Raw genomic sequence first — 19,616 nt, 5'->3', positions numbered from 1 at the left:
GAGGAGGTTACAAAGATAGGGAGGGTTGCAGGGGCTGGAGGAGGTTATAGAGATAGGAAGGGTTATAGGGGTTGGAAGAGTTTACAGAGATAGGGAGAGTTATAGGGGGTTGGAAGAGGTTAAAGAGATAGGGAGGTTTGTAGGGCTGGAGGAGGTTAAAGGGATAGGGACAGTTGTAGGGGCTGCAGGAGGTTACAAGGATAGGGAGGGTTATACGGGGTTGGAAGAGGTTACAGAGTTTCTCCAGTGCATCTTGTAGATGGTACATACTGCTGCAAATGTGTGTCGGTGGTGGAGAGAGTGAATATTTGTAAAAGGGGTGCCATCAAGCGGGCTGCTTTGTCCTGGATGGTGTCAAGCTTCTTGAGTGTTGTGGGAGCTACACTCATCCAGGGCAAGTGGAGAGTTTCCATCAGAGACTCCTGACTTGTGCCTTGTAGATGGTGGACAGACTTTGGGGAGTCAGGAGGTGAGTTACTTGCCGCAGGATTCCCAGCCCCTGTCCTGCTCTTGAAGCCACAGTGTTTATATGGCTAGTCCAGTTCAGTTTCTGGGTGGAGAGAAGGCACCAATCTCTCCCCGATTCTAGGCGTGGAGGTCCTGTGGAAGAATTGACCTGAGCCACCAAAGGAGAGCAGCTGGTGACACAGGATGTTCATCCAGGGAGAGTCCCGAACCTCATAATCCCACCCCCCGCACCCACCAAGCCAAAGCCACCAACTGCAGCTGCATTGGGAAACTCTCCAAGATCATGTTCTACACTGATGACAGTAAAGATCATGGAAGGCAGGGAACTTTTGTATAAACTTAATAGTGTCCAAAATATAATTGTAAGTACCAATACATTATTGAACTCATTGAGTGTAATAAATAAATGTCCCTAAAATACCAAATTGGTCAATTCCTTTTCCTGATCTCCTGTTGATTTGGACATTCTGAAATTATCATCTCAGACTCACTGATGACAAGTTGCTGACAAGGACTCACGGTCAGTGGGAAGTGATTCTGATTTCAATCCTGAACTATGATTTCCACAAGGAAGCACTGAATGGTCTCCTTATTTAAGAAAGGACGTAAATGCGTTGGAAGCAGATCAGAGAAGGTTTACCAGATAATACCTGGAATGGGTGGGTTGGACAGACTCGAAGAGTAAGATCCTGAGGGGTCTTGACAGGGTGGATGTGGAGAGGATGTTTCCTCTTGTGGGAGAATCTAGAACTTGGGGCTCATGGTTTAAAAATAAGAGGTTGCCCATTTAAGACAGAAATGAGAAATTTCTCTCTGAGGGTTGTCTGGAGGATCAGAATCTCCTCCAACTGGGAAACATATGAAATTAAAAATCCAGACCCACAGACCTGTTTTGACTTCATTTTGAAGGTATAAAATACAAAATTTTTATTTGGAACAATATACTTTCATAAAATATTTGAAAAAACATTACAAGGCATTTCGAAATGGCCATCACAAAAAATGCAATCATATTCCACTTTTCCACACAGGACATGAGGTATTTCAATGGAGTCAATATTACAGACATCTCAATATGGTCATTACAGAGAGTCAGACAGTGCAAAGCTATTCACTTTATCGACATACATCATGTTAACACTCTGAGGTGCTTCAATACAATGATGATATATTTAGTGTTCACTGTATACTTTCCGTCTGAATCGTACAGCCCGAGGGGTCTATACAATCCCCAGCCCCTCGGTGCACTGTAGCTGAAAGGTCTTAGACGGTGACCTTTCCCCATTGCGCCTTTGTGGCGGCTGCCCCCAAGCTCTAATACATCCCTCAGCACGTAGTCCATGGTGCCTCATTGTGGGTGGGGGGAGAGAGAGTGATGGGGTGGGAGGGCTGGCACCCGCAGGGCAGTGGTGGTGTTGGGGGGGGAGCCTCCACAGCGCAGAGGTCTATACGTTCATATGTAACAATCATCCATTCTGGGCTGATTTTCCCCTCCCTGACACAGGCTCAGTGCTGGGGAAACTCAGTCGGTGCTGGACAGTCCTGTTCCCCAGAAGGTTTTGTTCTCCAGCTGCTCCATCCTGATGCTCAGGTGCTGTTGTCACAAGGCCCCGTGTTTCATCTGGACAGGTCACCTCTGTCAAAGGGACATCCTTAGATGCTTCATTTCGATTGTTCGAGTGTCGATTCCTAGGAGAGAAAAACCAGCAGAGTTCAGGTGACATTAAAAGAATCCAACACTTTGGACAAGTGTGTAAAGGAGCCGTTCAGGAGCACAGACCGATTAAATTACACTCAACATCCTGGGTACCAATAGCAGCTGGAAAATGGGTCACAGGAGCTGCACGGTGATGGAGCACAGAGTGTAGAGGAGAGGAGGCTCATAGGGGAGGCAATGGTCAAGAGCTGGACACTCCACAGGAGCTGTGCTGACCGAGGCACCAGACAAATAGAAAAATGCCAGCTCACCTCAATATTGGAGAAGAAGAAGAATTGATGAGGATCTCGGTTAACACTGAGCTGAAGATGATGGGGATCAGATCAGACACGAGGAGGTTGGGAGTGTCCGGACTCTCCAGACTGATCCTGAAGGATTGAGAGGAGCCACAGATGGACAGGATATTCCTTGACGTGCTCAAGCCCAATCCAGCAGTGACCAAACAGGTTAACAGACACAGAAATATCGCGATGGAGAGTCAGAGGACAGAGTTAGAGAGTCTGGTGCAGTGATGGAAATCAGGGGATGGTCAAGAGGCCAGATAGATGAGCACAGGCAGCTCAAAGTCTGTCGGCACAGGAGGAGTTAAAAGGGGTAGGGAGGGGCTGAGGCCATAGAGGAATTTGAACAGGGGGATGAAGATGAATGTAGGTGAGTGAGCAGAGGGTGTGGTGGGTGAACAGGATATGGAGCAGCAGAGTTTTCGATGAGCTGAAGTTGACAGAGGGTCCATGATGGGTATCTGGCTCAGGGAGCATTGGAGTAGTCAATGTGGGTGCTAACAATGACATGGTGCAGGGTGTGAGCGGCAGATGAGCTGATACAGGGTCAGAGACAGGGGATGTCACAGAGCTGGAGGGAGGTGGTCTTAGTGATGCAGAGGATATGGGGTCAGAAATTCAGATCTGGTTCAGCTTCAATGGACAGGGAGGGGATGGAGTCAGTGACTGGGGAACAGAGCAAGGATCAGAGGGTGGAGAAAAGTCAGAGGAGAAGGGACAAGGGGATTTTGGATGTCAGTTGGTGAGTTGTTTGGTACAGAGATTCGGCGAGTGTCTATTAACTGTGTGATAGAGGGAGCCGCACATTTCTGCTCTTCACCATCAGTTCAGCAGCTATAGGGTGATAACAAGCTGGAAGTGACTGGATAATGCAGCATTGAAACATCCCACACAGCTCAAAGTGTATCGCTGTATACAACATTTCCACAACACTAAATGTAATAAAACTAAACTGGAATTAACAATGGGAGCCGTGGAACATTCTAGAACTCACCATCTTTGCCGTGTTTGGAATATCCAAACCACAATTACAGCAACAAGAAGAACAGGAATTCCGATTCCCAATCCCACTCTTGCTCTAGTACAGAGTCCAGAATCTATGGACAGAATGAAGACATTAACAGACTGGGACACACTAAGAAAACTAACAGCAGAGACCTTCAGCACCTAGTGTTTCAGAACCAACCCCAGTACAAACAGATCCCTGGTTAATTCTAGTCCTGGGGGGACGTGGGAGGTTAGATACCAATAATCACACACACACCAGGCCACCCCACAGCTCCGTGCACACACACACTGTCCCACAATGTGGTGGATACATGCTTTCCAATCGACATAACTGGACACTGACCAGCAGCAACCTCCCTCCAGTTAAACCCAACAGTCCGCTGAAATAGAGCGGGAATTTTAATTAAATCAGGAAAGGAAAGCCACGGGATTGGGTGGAACACTGATTTACACCCAGGTCAATATTACTCCCCATTGACTTCAACCAGTGTTACACACAATCCCGTCAGTTTCCCAATAGGAGGGTTCGGTTAAAATTGTACCAAGACTTTCCACACAGGATTCCAGAGACACTAATGCTAGTGAGAAGCAGGAATCCTCAGTTCTGTATCTGAGGGACAGGAAGGTGAGATTCAAAAAACAGAAATAACAATTCCAAGTAGTTTAAGGGCCAGTTACAGGTAACAGTGACCCACACCACTCACTCTCACAGAATCATTCTATGGTGAAATATCACACAGCATTTCAAACATTCTAATGTTACTACCTGTCTCTGCAGCATGTTCAAATGTAAGAGCTGAAAACACATGCAGTAGCTTAGAAACAGATTTACCTGGTACCTGTGTGTGTTCTAAAGAAAACAACATGTGTTTAGTATTGTGTGTGAAACAAACTGCAGAAATGTTCAAAGACTCTATCGGGCTTTAGGGAAACACATCCTGGGAGGAACGGGATTTGGGTCAAACTGATCGGGAAGGATCAGGAACAGGGTCGGCAAAGTGAAAAATCCAACAGGATTGCATTAAGTGTGGGGGGGGTTAGAATGGAAGTTTTCCAGAGTTACCCTGAGCAGGATCATTCCCAGCAGCCTACATCCCCCTGTGGAGAGAATCCCCCCAGGATCCTGGGTCTAGTGGGATACACTTTCAAGGCAAGTGCACTGGGTCTTGTAAAGGCTGCCTGAGAGGTGTGATGGGCCCCACCTCCCCAACATCTGGAGATGGATAGAGCTCTTTGCTGGAGAGTGAGTGCAGCTTGATAGCTCCGTTAACTCCTTCCATCACCCAGTTTGACAGCTCTGTCCTTCAGGGCTCCATCAGCTTGGTCAGTGATGGTATTACTGACCCACCCTTGGTGATGGACAGTGAAGTCCCCACTCAGTACATTCTGTGTCCTCGCTACCCTCAGTGCTTCCTCCAAGTGGCATTCAACATGCAGGAGTACTGATTCATCAGCTGAGGGAGGGCAGCTTGATAACACTGTTAACTCCTTCCATCAGTGAGTATGACTATATCACCCAGCTCTCCCAGCATGGACACCAGATAGTCCCCAGATGTTAGTGAGGGGATATTGCAGAGTCCACTGGGCTGGGTGGGTCTTGGTTGTTTCCTGATTCCATAACTGGGTCACATCCAGTGATCTGTTCAATTTTAGTCTCTTTTTTTCTCATGGTTTGATTCTGATTGAAGTGGCCGAGCAAGTCAGAGGACAGTTAAAAGTCAACCAGGTTACTGTGGGACTGGAGTCACATAGAGACCAGACTGGGTAAGGATAGCAGGTTTCCTTCCCAAAGGGACATTCGTCAACCAGTGGGGGTTTTACAACAATCCAACAGCTTCAGGGTCACTTTTATTGGAACCAACTTTATATTTCCAGATTTTTATTTAATAAACTGAATTTAAATTCTGGAAGTGCCATGGAGGGATTTGAACTCTCATCCTCTGGATTATTAGTCCAGGCCTCTGTATTACTAGTCTAGTAACATAACCACTGAACGACCGAACCCATACAGAGATTAAATACAGAATACCTGAAACAGAAACCTCTCACCTCTTAGAGAGATGACCAAGATCAGTTTGCTCCCAACAATAGCCCACACTCGTGTTCCTGTAAATCTGACACTGATACTGGTTCATGTCAGACTTCCTGAGGTCAGAGATCAGAACCAACCAGCTGCCCAGTTCCAGTTGATCTTTGAACAGTTTTGTTCTGTTTCTGAACCATGGGTCTTGTCCTGTCAAATCGTCATTCCCAGTGATGAACTTGTGTAAATGTTCATGCTGAGATGTCCCCCAAATTACCAGTAAATCTGAGACTGGGACATTGCGTTTGTAGGTACAGGGCAGCACAAGCTGCTCCCCAAGGAGCCCAGAAACTGGCACAGGCGAGTCACCAGGGAAAGATTGAAAGTATTTATCCACAGATATAACCTCCCTGCTGGTACATTACATCCCAAGCTTCACATGGTTACACTGCGATGCTTGATTTACAAGAAGCACTGACCAGTAAACCACTGCTTTCATTTCTGTGGGAAGGTTAAAGCTCAGGCATTAAGGGCCTTCAACTAAACCCAGCTTGTGCTAGAGATTTGGGATCATGTACATCCACCAGAGAAGGCAAATGGCAACCTGGGTTTCTCATCCCATAAAAAAGATGGCCCCTCAGGGAGAAGCCAGAGGGAGTGGCACCGCGCCCTCTGGCACTACCCTAGGAGGTGTTGTGCTCAATTTTCCCCATGTCTATTGGAGGGGGATTTGGCCCCATGACCACCTGACTCAGGTGAATGTTGAAGCCACTGAACCACAGCTGACCCCTCATCTAACATTATAAAATTTCACACGGTATTACCTTCGGTTGTGTTGTGTTGGTTATGATGATCAACTGCAGGAGTTACACTTGGGTCTGGGGTTCGACAAACTGGAATAGAAAACATTACAGTTCAAATGCGAATTAGATCCACTATTTAACTTAAGCATCTCCCCCCATTCAGCTAATCTACTGCTGAAGCCCTCATGTCTGCGTTTATTACTTCCAGACTCAACTATTCCAATGTTCTCCTGGGCAGTGTCCCACATTCCACCCTCTAATCTCCAGCCCATCCAAAACTCTGCTGCCATCATATCCTAACACCCACACCAAGTCCCTTTCACACATCACCCCCATGTTGCTCACTGACATACATTAGCCTCCGGTCCAGTAATGTCTCAATTTTAATATTCTCATCCTTGCTTACTAATCCTTTCATTGCCTCCCTATCTCTGTAACCTCTTGTCCCTCCGACCATCCTTATCTCTAACTTTCTCCAACCCCTCAAATCCTCCCCATCTCTCCACTGTCTTCCAGCCCCTCCCTGTCATTGTAACCTGCAACCTTCACTACAACCCTCTGAGATCTCTGCGCTCCTCCAATTCAAGCCCCTGGAGCATCCCCCGTTTTCCATCGCTCCACTAATGGCGGCCGTGCCTTCAGCTGCCTGGGCGCTAAGCTCTGGGACTCCCTCTCTAAACCTCTTCGCCGCTGTCTTTCCTTGTTGAAGATGAGCCTTAAAACCGACCTCTGACTGAGCTTTTGGTCACCTGTTCCTAATGTGGCTCAGGGCCAAATCTGGTTTTATGAAGCTCCAAAGTTGAGATTTAACAAGGCTAAAAATGCTCTTTCAATTAAAGTTTTTGAAAGTTGGATAAACACCTGAATGGGGAAAGAAATCTGCAGAACTGTGGGAAAAGAGAAGGGGACTGGGATTAATTGAGTAGCTCTTCCTCAGAGGCAGCACGATGGGCTGAATGAACTCCTATGTTGCACGATTTTCAGTCACCACTCACACTGTAGATCTAAAGGCAGTCATCCATTTATTTACTCAAATAGTGAGCGTGGGTAACATCACACTAAAGGGCAGCTGGAACACCAGCTCTGGTTGGATGTACTCCTCCAGGTCTGATCACATGACCACGTTAGAGACATAGCTGCAGGATGACAGATTGGGACCTGAATATTAAAGGGCTCATGAAATTTAAGATGGACAGGAAGCTAGGAAAAGGTGGAGGGGTGGCTCTGTTAATTAATTGCAGTAATAGGTCATCCCTCACTATTGTGCTAAATTCAGGAAACCAGGATGTAGAAACGGTGTGGGTCGAGATGAGAAATGATAAAGGCAAGAAGTCATTTGTGGGAGTGGTGTACAGGCTCCCTAACAGTGACCACACAGTAGGATGGAATTTAAAGGAGGAAATAATGGGAGCTTGTCAGAAAGGCACATGGGGACATTTTAATCCACATATAGACTGGAAAGAAAATCAGATGGGCAAAGGTAGCCTAGATGAGGAGTTCATAGAACGTTTTTGGGATAGTTTCTGAGAACAGCATGTTCCGGAGCCAACCACAGAGCAGGCTATATTAGACCTGGTATTGTGCAACAAGATAGGATAAATTGATATCCTCATAGTGAAGACACCCTTAGGTGGCAGTGATCATAATATGATTGAAGTTTACATTCAGTTTGAGGGAGAGAAGAGTGGGTCCAAGGCTAGTATTTTAAACTTAAATACGGGCAGTTATTTGGGAATGAAAACAGAGCTAGTTAAAGTGAACTGGAAAATAAGGCTAAGGGATAGGTCAGTAGAGATGCAGTGGCACATATTTGAAGGGACATTTCAGAATACACAAAATAAATACATTCCAATGAGAAAGAAAAATTCCGAGGGGAGGACACACCACACATGGATAACTAAAAGAGTTAAAGACAGTATCAAACTTCAAGAAAAATCATAATTGCGCAAAGATGGGTGGCAGCTCAGAAGATTGGGCAGAATATAGAGAACAAAGAATGACAAACAGGTTAATAAGGAAGGAAAAATTAGAGTCTGAGAGAAAGCTAGTTAGAAATATGAATACAGATAGCCAGAGTTCCTATAGATACCTAAATAAGAAAAGAATTAACAGAGTGAGCATTGGTCCTATAGAAAACGAGTCTGGGGAATTAATAATGGGAAGTAAGGAGATGGCAGATGAATTGAACAGATTTTGTATCAGTCTTCACTACGGGGGATACAAGTAACATCCCAGAAATAGCTGTAAATCAGGAAAAGGGAGAGAGGAACTCAGGAAAATTACAATCACCAATGAAACGGTAGTGAAAAAATTGTTAAGAGTTGTGGGCTGACAAATCCTTGGGGCCTGATGGAATTAATCCAGGCTGTGGCCCTTTAGTTCAAGCTGGTTTATTTTTCAAGATAACTCCTCAATGCTACCACACAGTGTTCCAGCCGTATCTTTCTATTCTATTTAGATGGGATAATCAATGGCCATCACCTGTTTAACTAGCAATTGTTTTTATCAAGGTGATTGCCACATTAATAAATGGGTGGGATGAAACAAGTGGTGTGCCACAGGGATTAGTGCTGGGGCCTCAACTTTTCACAATTTATATAAATGACTTGGATGAAGAGACAGGAGGTATGGCTGCTAAATTTGCTGATGAAGTAAGTTGTGAAGGGGACATAGATAGCTTAAGTGATTGAGCAAAGATCTGGCAAATGGAGTATAATGTGGGCAAATGTGAACTGTCCATTTTGGCTGGAAAAAGGAAAAAGCATATTATCTAAGTAGTGAGAGATTGCAGAGCTTAGATGGAGGGATCTGAGTGTCCTAGTGCATGAATCACAAAAGGCTAGTATGCAGGTACAGCAAGTAATTAGGAAAGCGAAGACAAAGTGAGGTGAACTGAATATAATAGGGAGGTTATGCTCCAGTTTAAGGAAGGATGTAAATGTGTTGGAAGCAGTTCAGAGAAGGTTTACCAGACTAATACCTGGAATGTATTGGTTGTCTTATGAGGAAAAGCTGGACACATTAGGCATGTATCTGCTGGATTTTAGACTGAGACACAACTTGACTGAAACATATATGATCCTATGGTTCAACGTCCTGTCCAAAAGACAGCACGTCCCTGTCCCTGAACAGTGAGGTTCAAAACCCACACCACAGACCTGAGCTCAAAAAAATGCTGACATTCCCACTGTGGCACTGAGGGAGTGCTGCACTATTGGAAGTTCTGTCTTTTAGTCGAGACATTAAACTGAGGGTTCCTTTTGCCCTCTCCCATGGATGTAAGTGATCCTACAGCCAGTACTGGAAGTGGAATAGGTGACTTCCTCCTGGTTTATTTGGCCATCAACCAACATCCCTAGCAGAGCTGTAGATTACCAGGAAAGATGCAATATAAACACAGATCTGTCTTTAATGTTGGAATCATCTTGAAGTGATGGGAGAAAACTGAAACTGGAACTTACCTGTCTGAGATACATTGAACTGCTGGTTGGGGGTCTCTCCTCGTGTCGCTATGATTCAGAACATGTTTCACTGTCTGTGTGGCCTCATGACACAAGACTTAATGGCACCCACACTTCAAGATAAACTGGAACATCCTCATTGTTGTGATTGAGTTTACTTCAGTAGCAAAAACACATTCATGACTCCATTTAGTTGCAGTTGGTCTTGGTTCAGTGTCCGAGACGCACTGAACATCCTCATGACTGTGGCTTTTTCACCAGCTGCTATGTCGCTCTGTCAATCAGCGTTAACCCCGCCCAGCACAAATCAGGATCCAATCAGCTGATACGCCGCCCTGTCAATCAGCGTTCACCCCGCCCAGCACAAATCAGGATCCAATCTGCTGCCACGTCGCCCGGTCAATCAGCGTTAACCCCGCCCAACACATCGGGATCCAATCAGCTGCTACGCCGCCATGTCAATCAGAGTTCACCCCGCCCAACACAATCCAGATCCAATCAGCTGCCGGGATGCCCTGTCAATCAGAATCTCCACATTTGCTGCGGCCATTTTCTCTCGATGTCGTTTTTTTGCTGATCCTGTTCCCGCTGCAAACCTGACAGTTTAATCCGGTATCAGCAGGAGGAACCGCCCGGTCCCCGCTCCCACTCCCGGTCCCGGCTCCCACTCCCGGTCCCCGCTCCGGTTTTCACTGAGGGACCCGCAGCTCCTTTTCCATCCATTTCCCACCCCCCCCCGGATAAAGAGTTAAATCCCGGTGAAGATAAAGGAAAGTTTCCCCCCGGATCCCCCTCCCTCCCCCCCCCCCCCCCCCGGGTGTGAGACACTGACAGGACCTGCAGCTCCTTTCCATCCATTCCCCGAGAGAGGGATCCGCTCAGAACCGGGGACAGGGGGACAACAGGAGCGACACATCCACCGGGCCGAATGGGAAAGAGGCGGGGCCTGTGTCCGGCTCCATTCAGACAGGGGGGGAGGGATCATTCCCAGACTCTCCTCCCTCTCCCCCCGGGGCTGAAGTGAACAGTTTCCCGGGAGCCGGCACCGGGATCGTAGAATTAATCCAATCACCACAGGATAAAAGCAGCTTTTACCCTGGCTTTTCCTGACAGAGGCTGGGTCATTATTCCTCACTCCCCCCCCCTAACTCACTGTGACAATGGGACAGTCCAGGCTGCTGTTGACGTCAGATGGTGGTTTCAGCTCCAGTGGGCGGGAACCTCCCTCGGTTTCTTGGCACAAACAACAGCAAATGAATTAACCAATCACAGCAAAAGAGGCGGTTCAGTCGTCATTCCATTCTGATTGGGGATTGGACACTGGGTTTATACATCAGCCAATAGCAAGTGTACAAAAGACAAAGACTCAGTGACTGTCTCAATTGAGACAACGTAAAACTACAGAGCGTTCAGTCCCTCCCTTTAACCACAACTCGTTTGTTTCATTCTCTCTTTCTGGGCGCAGCCGCTCCACTGAATAAACCAGGAAAAACACCCGCTGCAGTGAGAAAACCGCAGCAAAGACTGAAATATCCGAGCAGCCAGAGATATGTGGCTTTCAGCTAAATTATATACCAAATAAACAATCCCACAGTGACTCGGGACTGAAAATCCCCTCCTGTAGCAACCAAGAGCGGGTGGATAAATCACAAGCAGATAAAAACAGAGAGTTCAGTCAGATATACCCAGAGTCTGGTTCCTGTATTAAAGGGGTTCAGTCAGATAAACCCAGAGTCTGGTTCCTGTATTAAAGGGGTTCAGTCAGATAAACCCAGAGTCTGGTTCCTGTATTAAAGGGGTTCAGTCAGATAAACCCAGAGTCTGGTTCCTGTATTAAAGGGGTTCAGTGAACAAGTGCAGCCAGGTGGAGAAGGATGGAGATTGGAGGAGAAACTGGCAGCCAAAGAGAATATGTGTTTTTGGGGGCTGCAATGTAACTACATTTATATTAAAAGAGAATTTTTCCTTAAAAGGTGTCTGCAATTCAGTTGTCTGGGTCCCAAGGTCTGGAAAACTGATCTCATTTTCCTCCTCTGACTTCATATCTCCAGATGTGGCTTGGTATCAAATTCTCTTTTAGCATGTTCCTGTGAAACACCTTGGGACATTTATAAAACACCTTTAACATTATAAAATATAACTTGTTCATGACGAGGTTCAGGAACAAGTCTGGATTCCTGTCATTATTCAGTTGCTATCTCGAAGTGTGAATACTATTTATGTTCCAGCATTTTCTCTCCGTTTCTATGTAAGGGTCTCCACCCTTGAAGAAGTTGAATTGCTCTGCTTGTTCATGCCAAAACCACTTCCACACCAGGAAAGGTGAAGGGAGATCACACACTCCCTCCCTCCCAATCCCTCTCCCCACACCTCCCCTTCCCCTAATGCCCAATCACCAGAAAGGCTGACTGGATGATCATTCCTGGCCTCCGGAAGTTCCCACAGTCACAGATACCAGTCTTCAGCCAATCTCATTCACTTCTCACATCGGGAGACTTACTGCCTGCAGACAGCATGACCTCTGTTCAGGCAGTGACTACCAGAGTCATTAAACATCAGACTGTAGATCCACTCATTTCAGCATCAGCTTATCTTTAATTAGACCTTGCATCAACAACAATATGCAGAAAAGTAAAAAATACACCTGACAGAAACGTATAGACACATTCAGAAAATATTTACATTAGAAGTTTTATACAAACTTTGACAAATATGACCACTCACTGTTTGGCGCAAAAAACATCTACAAAAGACAAAACTAAAATATACCGGACTTAGGCTCAGTGCTGGGGAAACTCAGTTAGTGCTGGACAGTCCCATTCCCCAGAAGGTTTAGTTCTCCAGCCGCTCCATCCTGATGCTCAGGTGCTGTTGTCACAAGGCCCCATGATCCATCTGAACAGATCACCTCTGTGACAACTTAAGATGCTCCATTTTGAGTGATCTGGTGTCTATTTTGTTTCCTAGGACAGAAAATCCAGCAGAGTTCAGGTGACATTAAAAGAATCCAACCACTTTGGACAAGTGTGTAAAGGAGCCGTTCAGGAGCACAGACCGATTAAATTACACTCAACATCCTGGGTACCAATGACAGCTGGAAAATGGGTCACAGGAGCTGAACGGTGATGGAGCACAGAGTGTAGAGGAGAGGAGGCTTATAGGGGAGGCAATGGTCAAGAGCTGGACACTCCAAAGGAGCTGTGCTGACCGACAGAGGGAGGGCCAGAGGACAGAGTTAGAGAACCCTGCAATAGTCCCTCCTCCCACTGTGAGGGGTGTAGATGGGGACAGGTGGTGTGCACGGAGATGTGGATATTGAGTGAGTGAAGGGAATCCGAGATGGCCTTCCCAGTGACTGAATCATCTAATGTCTGGGTTAAAGGGTGGTGGTTTGAAAAGTGTAGGAGGAGACTGAACAGCAACAAGTTGCATTTATATAGAACCTTCAACAGAACATACCCAAGGGCTTATGGAACAAAATTTGACACCAAGCTACACAAGGGTTCAGGCAGTGGAGTAGGCTTTAAAGAGCAAATGGTGTTGTTGGGAGGTAAGGAAGAGAGACAGACACAGACAGGCAGAGGTTGAGGGAGGGAATTCCAGAGTTCGGGCCCAGGCAGCTAAAGGCTCAGCCACCAATGATGCAGCGATGGAAAATCAGGGATTCTGAAGACACCAGAATTGGAGGAGTGCAGAGATCTGAGGGTTGTGGGGCTGAAGGAGGTTACACATGGGGAGGAGTGAGGCCACAGAATGTTTGATAAAAGGATGAGAATGTTAAAATCGGTCTATCTCAATCCTAAATAAATTCAAGGATGAACAGCAGCAGATTTACAATCAAACCCTTGTGGCACGGGGACCCCCCAAACGACTGGGTAGTGGGGGGAAGTGGGGGGAGATACCAAAATGAGTGAGTGAGTGCTGAACTGTGTGAAGTGCTGTCTTTCAGCTGAGATGTTAAACTGCCTGCTCGGCTGTCTAGCAGCCTCCTGTGCAGCGAAGTATTCGGGCACAGCATGCCGAAATTATTCACCGAAAACCGGTTTCTGGTTGACTGGGCTGTAGCTGGGCCGGCGGGGCACAGCTGCCGTTCTCTGTAGCCGGCAGAGCCCTGTTGCTGGAGAGTGAGTGCAGCTTGATAGCTCCGTTAACTCCTTCCATCACCCAGTTTGACAGCTCTGTCCTTCAGGGCTCCATCAGCTTGGTCAGTGATGGTATTACTGACCCACCCTTGGTGATGGACAGTGAAGTCCCCACTCAGTACATTCTGTGTCCTTGCCACCCTCATTGCTTCCTCCAAGTGGTGTTCAGCATGGAGGAGTACTGATTCATCAGCTGAGGGAGGGCAGTAGGTGATAATCAGCAGGAGGTTTCCAGGTCCATGTTTGACCTGAAGCTGTGAGACTTCATGGGGTTCAGAGTCAATGTTGAGGATTCCCGGGACTACTCCATCTGGGCTGTATACGACACATCTGGTGGGTCTGTCCTGCCAGTGGGCCAGAACATACCCAGGGATGGTGATAGAGGAGACTGGGATTCAGGGTTAATTCTGTGAGTATGACTCTGCCAGATAGCTCTCCCAACTTGGACACCGGTCCCCAGATGTTAGTGATGGGACTTTGCTGTGTCGACTGGCCTGGATTTGTCTGTGTTGTTTCCTGTTTCGATGCCTGGGATGAAGCCAGTGATGATTCAGTTTTATTCTATTATTTCTTTCCAATGGTTTGATATCAATTCATTTTGAACTGCCCTCTGACCTCCTCGGCCAGCTAAACCAACCAGGTTAACGTGGGACTGGAGTCACATAGAGACCAGACTGGGTAAGGACAGTAGGTTTCCTTCCCTAAAGAACCATTCGTCAACCAGTTGGGGTTTCAACAATCCAACAGCTTCAGGGTCACTTTAATTGCAATTAACTTTATATTTCCAGATTTTTATTTAATAAACTGAATTTAAATTCTGGAAGTGCCATGCTGGGATTTGAACTCTCATCCTCTGGATTGTTAGTCCAGGCCTCTGTATTACTAGTCTAGTAACATAACCACTGAATTACCGAACCCATACAGAGATTAAATACAGAATGTCTGAAACAGAAACCTCTCACCTGTTACAGAAAGATGGATGACATCAGTTTGCTCCCTTACAAAATCTGCAGATATTCTCTTGTAGATGTGACATATATACTGGTTCTGGTCTGTCTCCTTGAGGTCAGAGATCAGAACTGACCAGTTGCCTTGTCCCAGTTGATCTTTGAACAGGTTTGTTCTGTTTCTGAATCGTGGATCTTGTTCTGTCAAATCGTCGTTCCTAGCGATGAACTTGTGTAAAATTTCACTCTTGGCTGTATCCCAGAATGCCAGTAAATCTGAGACTGGGACATTCCCTTTGTAGGTACAGGGCAGCACAACCTGCTCCCCAAGGAACCCAGAAACTGGGACAGACGAGTCTACCTGGAAAAGATTGAAAGTATTTATCCACAGATATAACCTCCCTGCTGGTACATTACATCCCAAGCTTCACATGGTTACACTGCGATGCTCGATTTACAAGAAACACTGATCAGTAACTCACTGCTTTCATTTCTGTGAGAAGGTTAAAGCTCAGGCATTAAGGGCCTTCAACTAAACCCAGCTTGTGCTGGAGATTTGTAAGCACAGAGCAGCTGGACAGCACTTTGAATCACATGTTTTTCATTCATACACATGCTGGGAGAACACATCAGGATATTGGTCACCTCCCCTTGGGAGAAAAATCACAGACTGGGGGTGCACAATGTGAGGTGGAACTCAGGAACAGAAAACTGACCCTGAAATGTAAGTTTGGAATCCCAAGTCCTGATGACTCTACTCCCCATGTTCTTGGACATTCCCAGTTCTATTTGATCCCAGGAATGTCACAGACTCCTGATCCCAGTGCTGAGGAACCCATCCCAGTCCCAGGGGATCCCAGCCACCCATCCGAGTTTCACCGAGTGTTGCTCAGTGTCCAAATCCCATTGTTCACATCACAGGAGTTAATCTGAAGACATTAACTGCCTTCCTTTCAGCTCTCAAGATCATTATTTTATGAATAAACTATAGTTTTAGAGAAAGAAATCTGAATGAACATTCCAAATCATTTCAAAATGGTCATTACGCAAAGAGCAATGAAATTCAAATTTGACATAATGTTGTACTTGAGATACCTCAATCCAACCGTGATACAACACTGTCACACCCTCCAGTCCCTGCAAACCTCCCGATCTCTGTAAACCACTCCAGTCCCTACAACCCTCCCGATCTCTGTAACCTCCTCGAAACCCCTACAATCCTCCCTATCTCTGTAACCTCCTCCAGGCTTTACAACCCTCCCTATCTCTGCAACCTCCTCCAGCCCCAACAACCCTCCCTATCTCTGTAACCTCCTCCAGTCCCTGCAATCCTCCCTATCTCGGTAACCTCCTCCAGTCCCTACAACCCTCACTATCTCTGTAACTTCCTCCAGCCCCTACAACCGTCCCTATCTCTGTAACCTCCTCCAGTCGCTACAACACTCACTATCTTTGTACCAACCTCCAGTCCGTACAAACCTCCCTATCTCTGTAACCTCCTCGTCCCGACAAACCCTCCCTATCTCTGTAATAACCTCCGATCCCTACGACCATCCCAACTCTGTAACCTCCTCAAGTCCCTACAACCATCCCTATCTTTGTAACAACCTCCGACCCCTACAACCCTCCCTATCTCTGTAACCTCCTCCAGCCCCTACAACCCTCCCCATCGCTGTAACCTCCTCCAGTCCCTACAACCGTCACTATCTCTGTAACCTCCTCCAGTCCCTACAACGCTCCCAATCTCTGTAACCTCCTCCAGTCCGTACAACCCTCCCTATATCTGTAACCTCCTCCAGCCCCTGCAACCCTCAATATCTCTGTTGACTCCTCCAGGCCCTAGAACCCTCCCGATCTCTGTAACCCCCTCCGCCCCTACAAAACTCCCTATCTCTGTAACCTCCTCCAGCCCCTACAACCCTCCCTATCTCTGTAACCTCCTCCAGTCCCTACAACACTCCCTATCTCTGTAACAAGCTCAGAGCCCTAAAACCCTCCCAACTCTGTAACCTCTTCCAGTCTCTACAACCCTCCCTATCTCTATAACCTCCTCCAGCCCCTGCCACCCCCCCTATTTCTGTAACCTTCTCCAGCCCCTACAACCCTCCCTATCTCTATAACCTCCTCCAGTCCCTACAACCCTCCCGATCTCTGTAACCCCCTCCTGCCCCTACAACCCTCGCTATCTCTGTAACAACCTCCGACCATTACATCCCTACCAACTTTGTAACATCCTCCAGTCCCTACAAACCTCTCTATCTCTAACAAGATCCGACCCCTACAACACTCCCTATCCCTGTAAACACCTCCAGCCACTACAACCCTCCCTATCTCTGTAACCTCCTCCAGTCCCTGCAACCCTCCCTATGTCTGTAACCTCCTCCAGCCCCTACAACGCTCCCAATCTCTGTTACCTCCTCCAAACCCTACAATCCTCCCGATCTCTGTAACCTCCTCCGCCCCTACAACACTCCCATCTCTGTAACCTTCTCCAGCCCCTACAATCCTCCCTATCTCTGTAACCTCCGCCGCCGCTACAACCCTCCCTATCTCTGTAACCTCCTCCAGCCCCTACAACCTTCCCTATCTCTGTAACCTCCTCCAGCCCCTATAACCCACCCTATCTCTGTAACCTCCTCCAGCCCCTACAATCCACCCTATCTCTGTAACTTCCTCCAGCCCCTACAACCCTCCCTATCTCTGTAACCTCCTCCAGCCCCTACAACACTCCCTATCTCTGTAACCTCCTCCAGCCCCTACAACCCTCCCTATCTCTGTAACCTCCGCCGCCCCTGCAACCCTCCCTATCTCTGTAACCTCCGCCACCCCTACAACCCTCCCTATCGCTGTAACCTCCTCCAGCCCCTACAACACTCCTTATCTCTGTAAACTCCTCCAGCCCCTACAACACTCCCTCTCTCTGTAACCTCCTCCAGCCCCTACAACACTCCCTATCTCTGTAACCTCCTCCAGCCCCTACAACACTCCGAGATCTCTGCGCTTCTCCAATTCCGTCCTCTTGACCATCCCCCGATTCCCATCACTCCACCATTGGCGGCCGTGCCTTCAGCTGCCTGGGACCCTGAGCTCTGGAATTCCCTCCCTAAACCACTCCGCCCCTTTCTCTCTTTCTCTCATCTTTTATGAAAATGTATGTCTTTGAATCTTGATGTTTAGTCCTAATATCTCCTTTTGCAGCTCGATGTCAAAATCTATCTCATTTAGGCTCCTGTGAAACGCTTTGTGGATGTTTTACTATGTTAGAAATGCTATACAAATGCAGTCATTGTTTCTTAATATAACTGGACTCTGATTGTAACAGATTCTGGCTAAATATTCATTCACCTGGGACTGTCAACCATGTATGGAAACCAATTCTTTAACCAATTGTTAGAATTCTCTCGGGTCCAATATTTAATCACATCTCAATGTGATTTCCAGAGTTTGAATTTCGCCAACATCAGTTATTGGCCAGAACAATGGGAGGAGAAACTGTCAGGAGGTATTTTTTCCCCCCTTCCCCCACCCTCCACCACCACCAAGTGCCAGTCTGCAATTTGTTCCCATGTTTTGCTTTCAGAGAGGCACTGACCCATTGTTCTGCTATTAACACCTACCGATGTCTGACCTTCATGCCATTATTAACACCTGCTTTCGTCTTTAACACAATCATTAGCACTCCATTTCTCTTGTGTCCAACGCATCTTTGTCAAATGTCACCTGAGTTTTCACCTATCTCTGTCCTTCTAATTTGTTCCACCCAGCCCCCACTCTCTTAAACAGTATTAAAAAAAACCAAAACAAAAACAGAATTACCTGGAAAAACTCAGCAGGTCTGGCAGCATCGGTGCAGAAGAAATCAGTCAACGTTTCGAGTCTTCATGACCCTTCGGCAGAACCAAACAAAAACCCAACACATTTCTAAAACAAAAACAAATACCTGGAAAAACTTTCTCCAGGTATTCCTGTTTTGTTTTGGATTTCCAGCATCCACAGTTCTTTCCTTTGACCATCACATTTCTACATCTCTTCAGCTCTGGAGAAGAGCCATACGGACTTAAAATGTTAACTCTGTCTTTTCTCTGCGCAGGGCACTGACAAACCTGCTGAGTTTTTCTAGCACGTTCTGTTTCTGCCAGGAGACACGTTGGATGTGCCCCCAAATCTGGTGCGAATACTGGGGGTTGGCCAGAATATCGGGAGCGCCCCCCACCCAGTAACATTTAATGATTTGAGGTTGTCTCGGTCGGTCTGTTCCCTTTCTAGTGTTCACTTCTTAAACAGTTAAATCCTCAAGACAGCGGTGATGTCAACTCTGGAGGGTGGATGAGAAGCAACTCAGTTCAACGTACATCCTGGGTACCGTGTAATATAACTCACACGGAAAAGGTAGACAATATACCAGTGAACAGCTCCCTTAAGCTCAGAAGTCACAGGACAGTCGGGAGTCCAACATCTACAGAAACCTTGTCGGATCAGCTCCAGCCTACAATAAGCCAGGCTGTCTGAATCGATAACTGTAATCGTCACTATACGATTGATGCCTGAGTAATAACCTTGCATTTGGACTATACACTCGAGCCTGAATCACGGGGAGTTATTTAACTGCGTGCGCAGATTTCCACCAACACCTTCAGAGTGCAAATAAGACCACACAGTGGGAGTTGCCCCCGCAGGTTAGCAAGGCAAGGCAAAAATCAAACCAAAAACTAGGGATTATTTCTGGAGGGATAGAATTGAAAAGTAGGGAAGTGACGGTAAGCCTG

General features: G+C 46.8%; 1 protein-coding gene across 1 annotated transcript in view; it reads right to left on the bottom strand.

Annotated features, from left to right (window-relative positions):
* Positions 1-1,368: 1,368 nt before the first annotated feature.
* LOC144674199 (V-set domain-containing T-cell activation inhibitor 1-like) overlaps positions 1,369-19,616 on the bottom strand; it is a 52,294-nt gene continuing 34,046 nt past the window's right edge. Inside the window, exons 4-6 of the mRNA XM_078535665.1 lie at positions 3,461-3,563; positions 2,437-2,553; positions 1,369-2,157 (exon numbers count right to left, since the gene is read on the bottom strand). Of these exons, the coding sequence (XP_078391791.1) occupies positions 1,935-2,157; positions 2,437-2,553; positions 3,461-3,563 (443 nt within the window). The 3' untranslated portion in view covers positions 1,369-1,934. The remainder of the gene's footprint in view (positions 2,158-2,436; positions 2,554-3,460; positions 3,564-19,616) is intronic.

Source organism: Cetorhinus maximus, unplaced genomic scaffold, assembly GCF_964194155.1.
Source record: "Cetorhinus maximus unplaced genomic scaffold, sCetMax3.hap1.1 HAP1_SCAFFOLD_587, whole genome shotgun sequence".
Taxonomy (NCBI): domain Eukaryota; kingdom Metazoa; phylum Chordata; class Chondrichthyes; order Lamniformes; family Cetorhinidae; genus Cetorhinus; species Cetorhinus maximus.
This window is presented reverse-complemented; position numbering and strand designations above follow the sequence as displayed.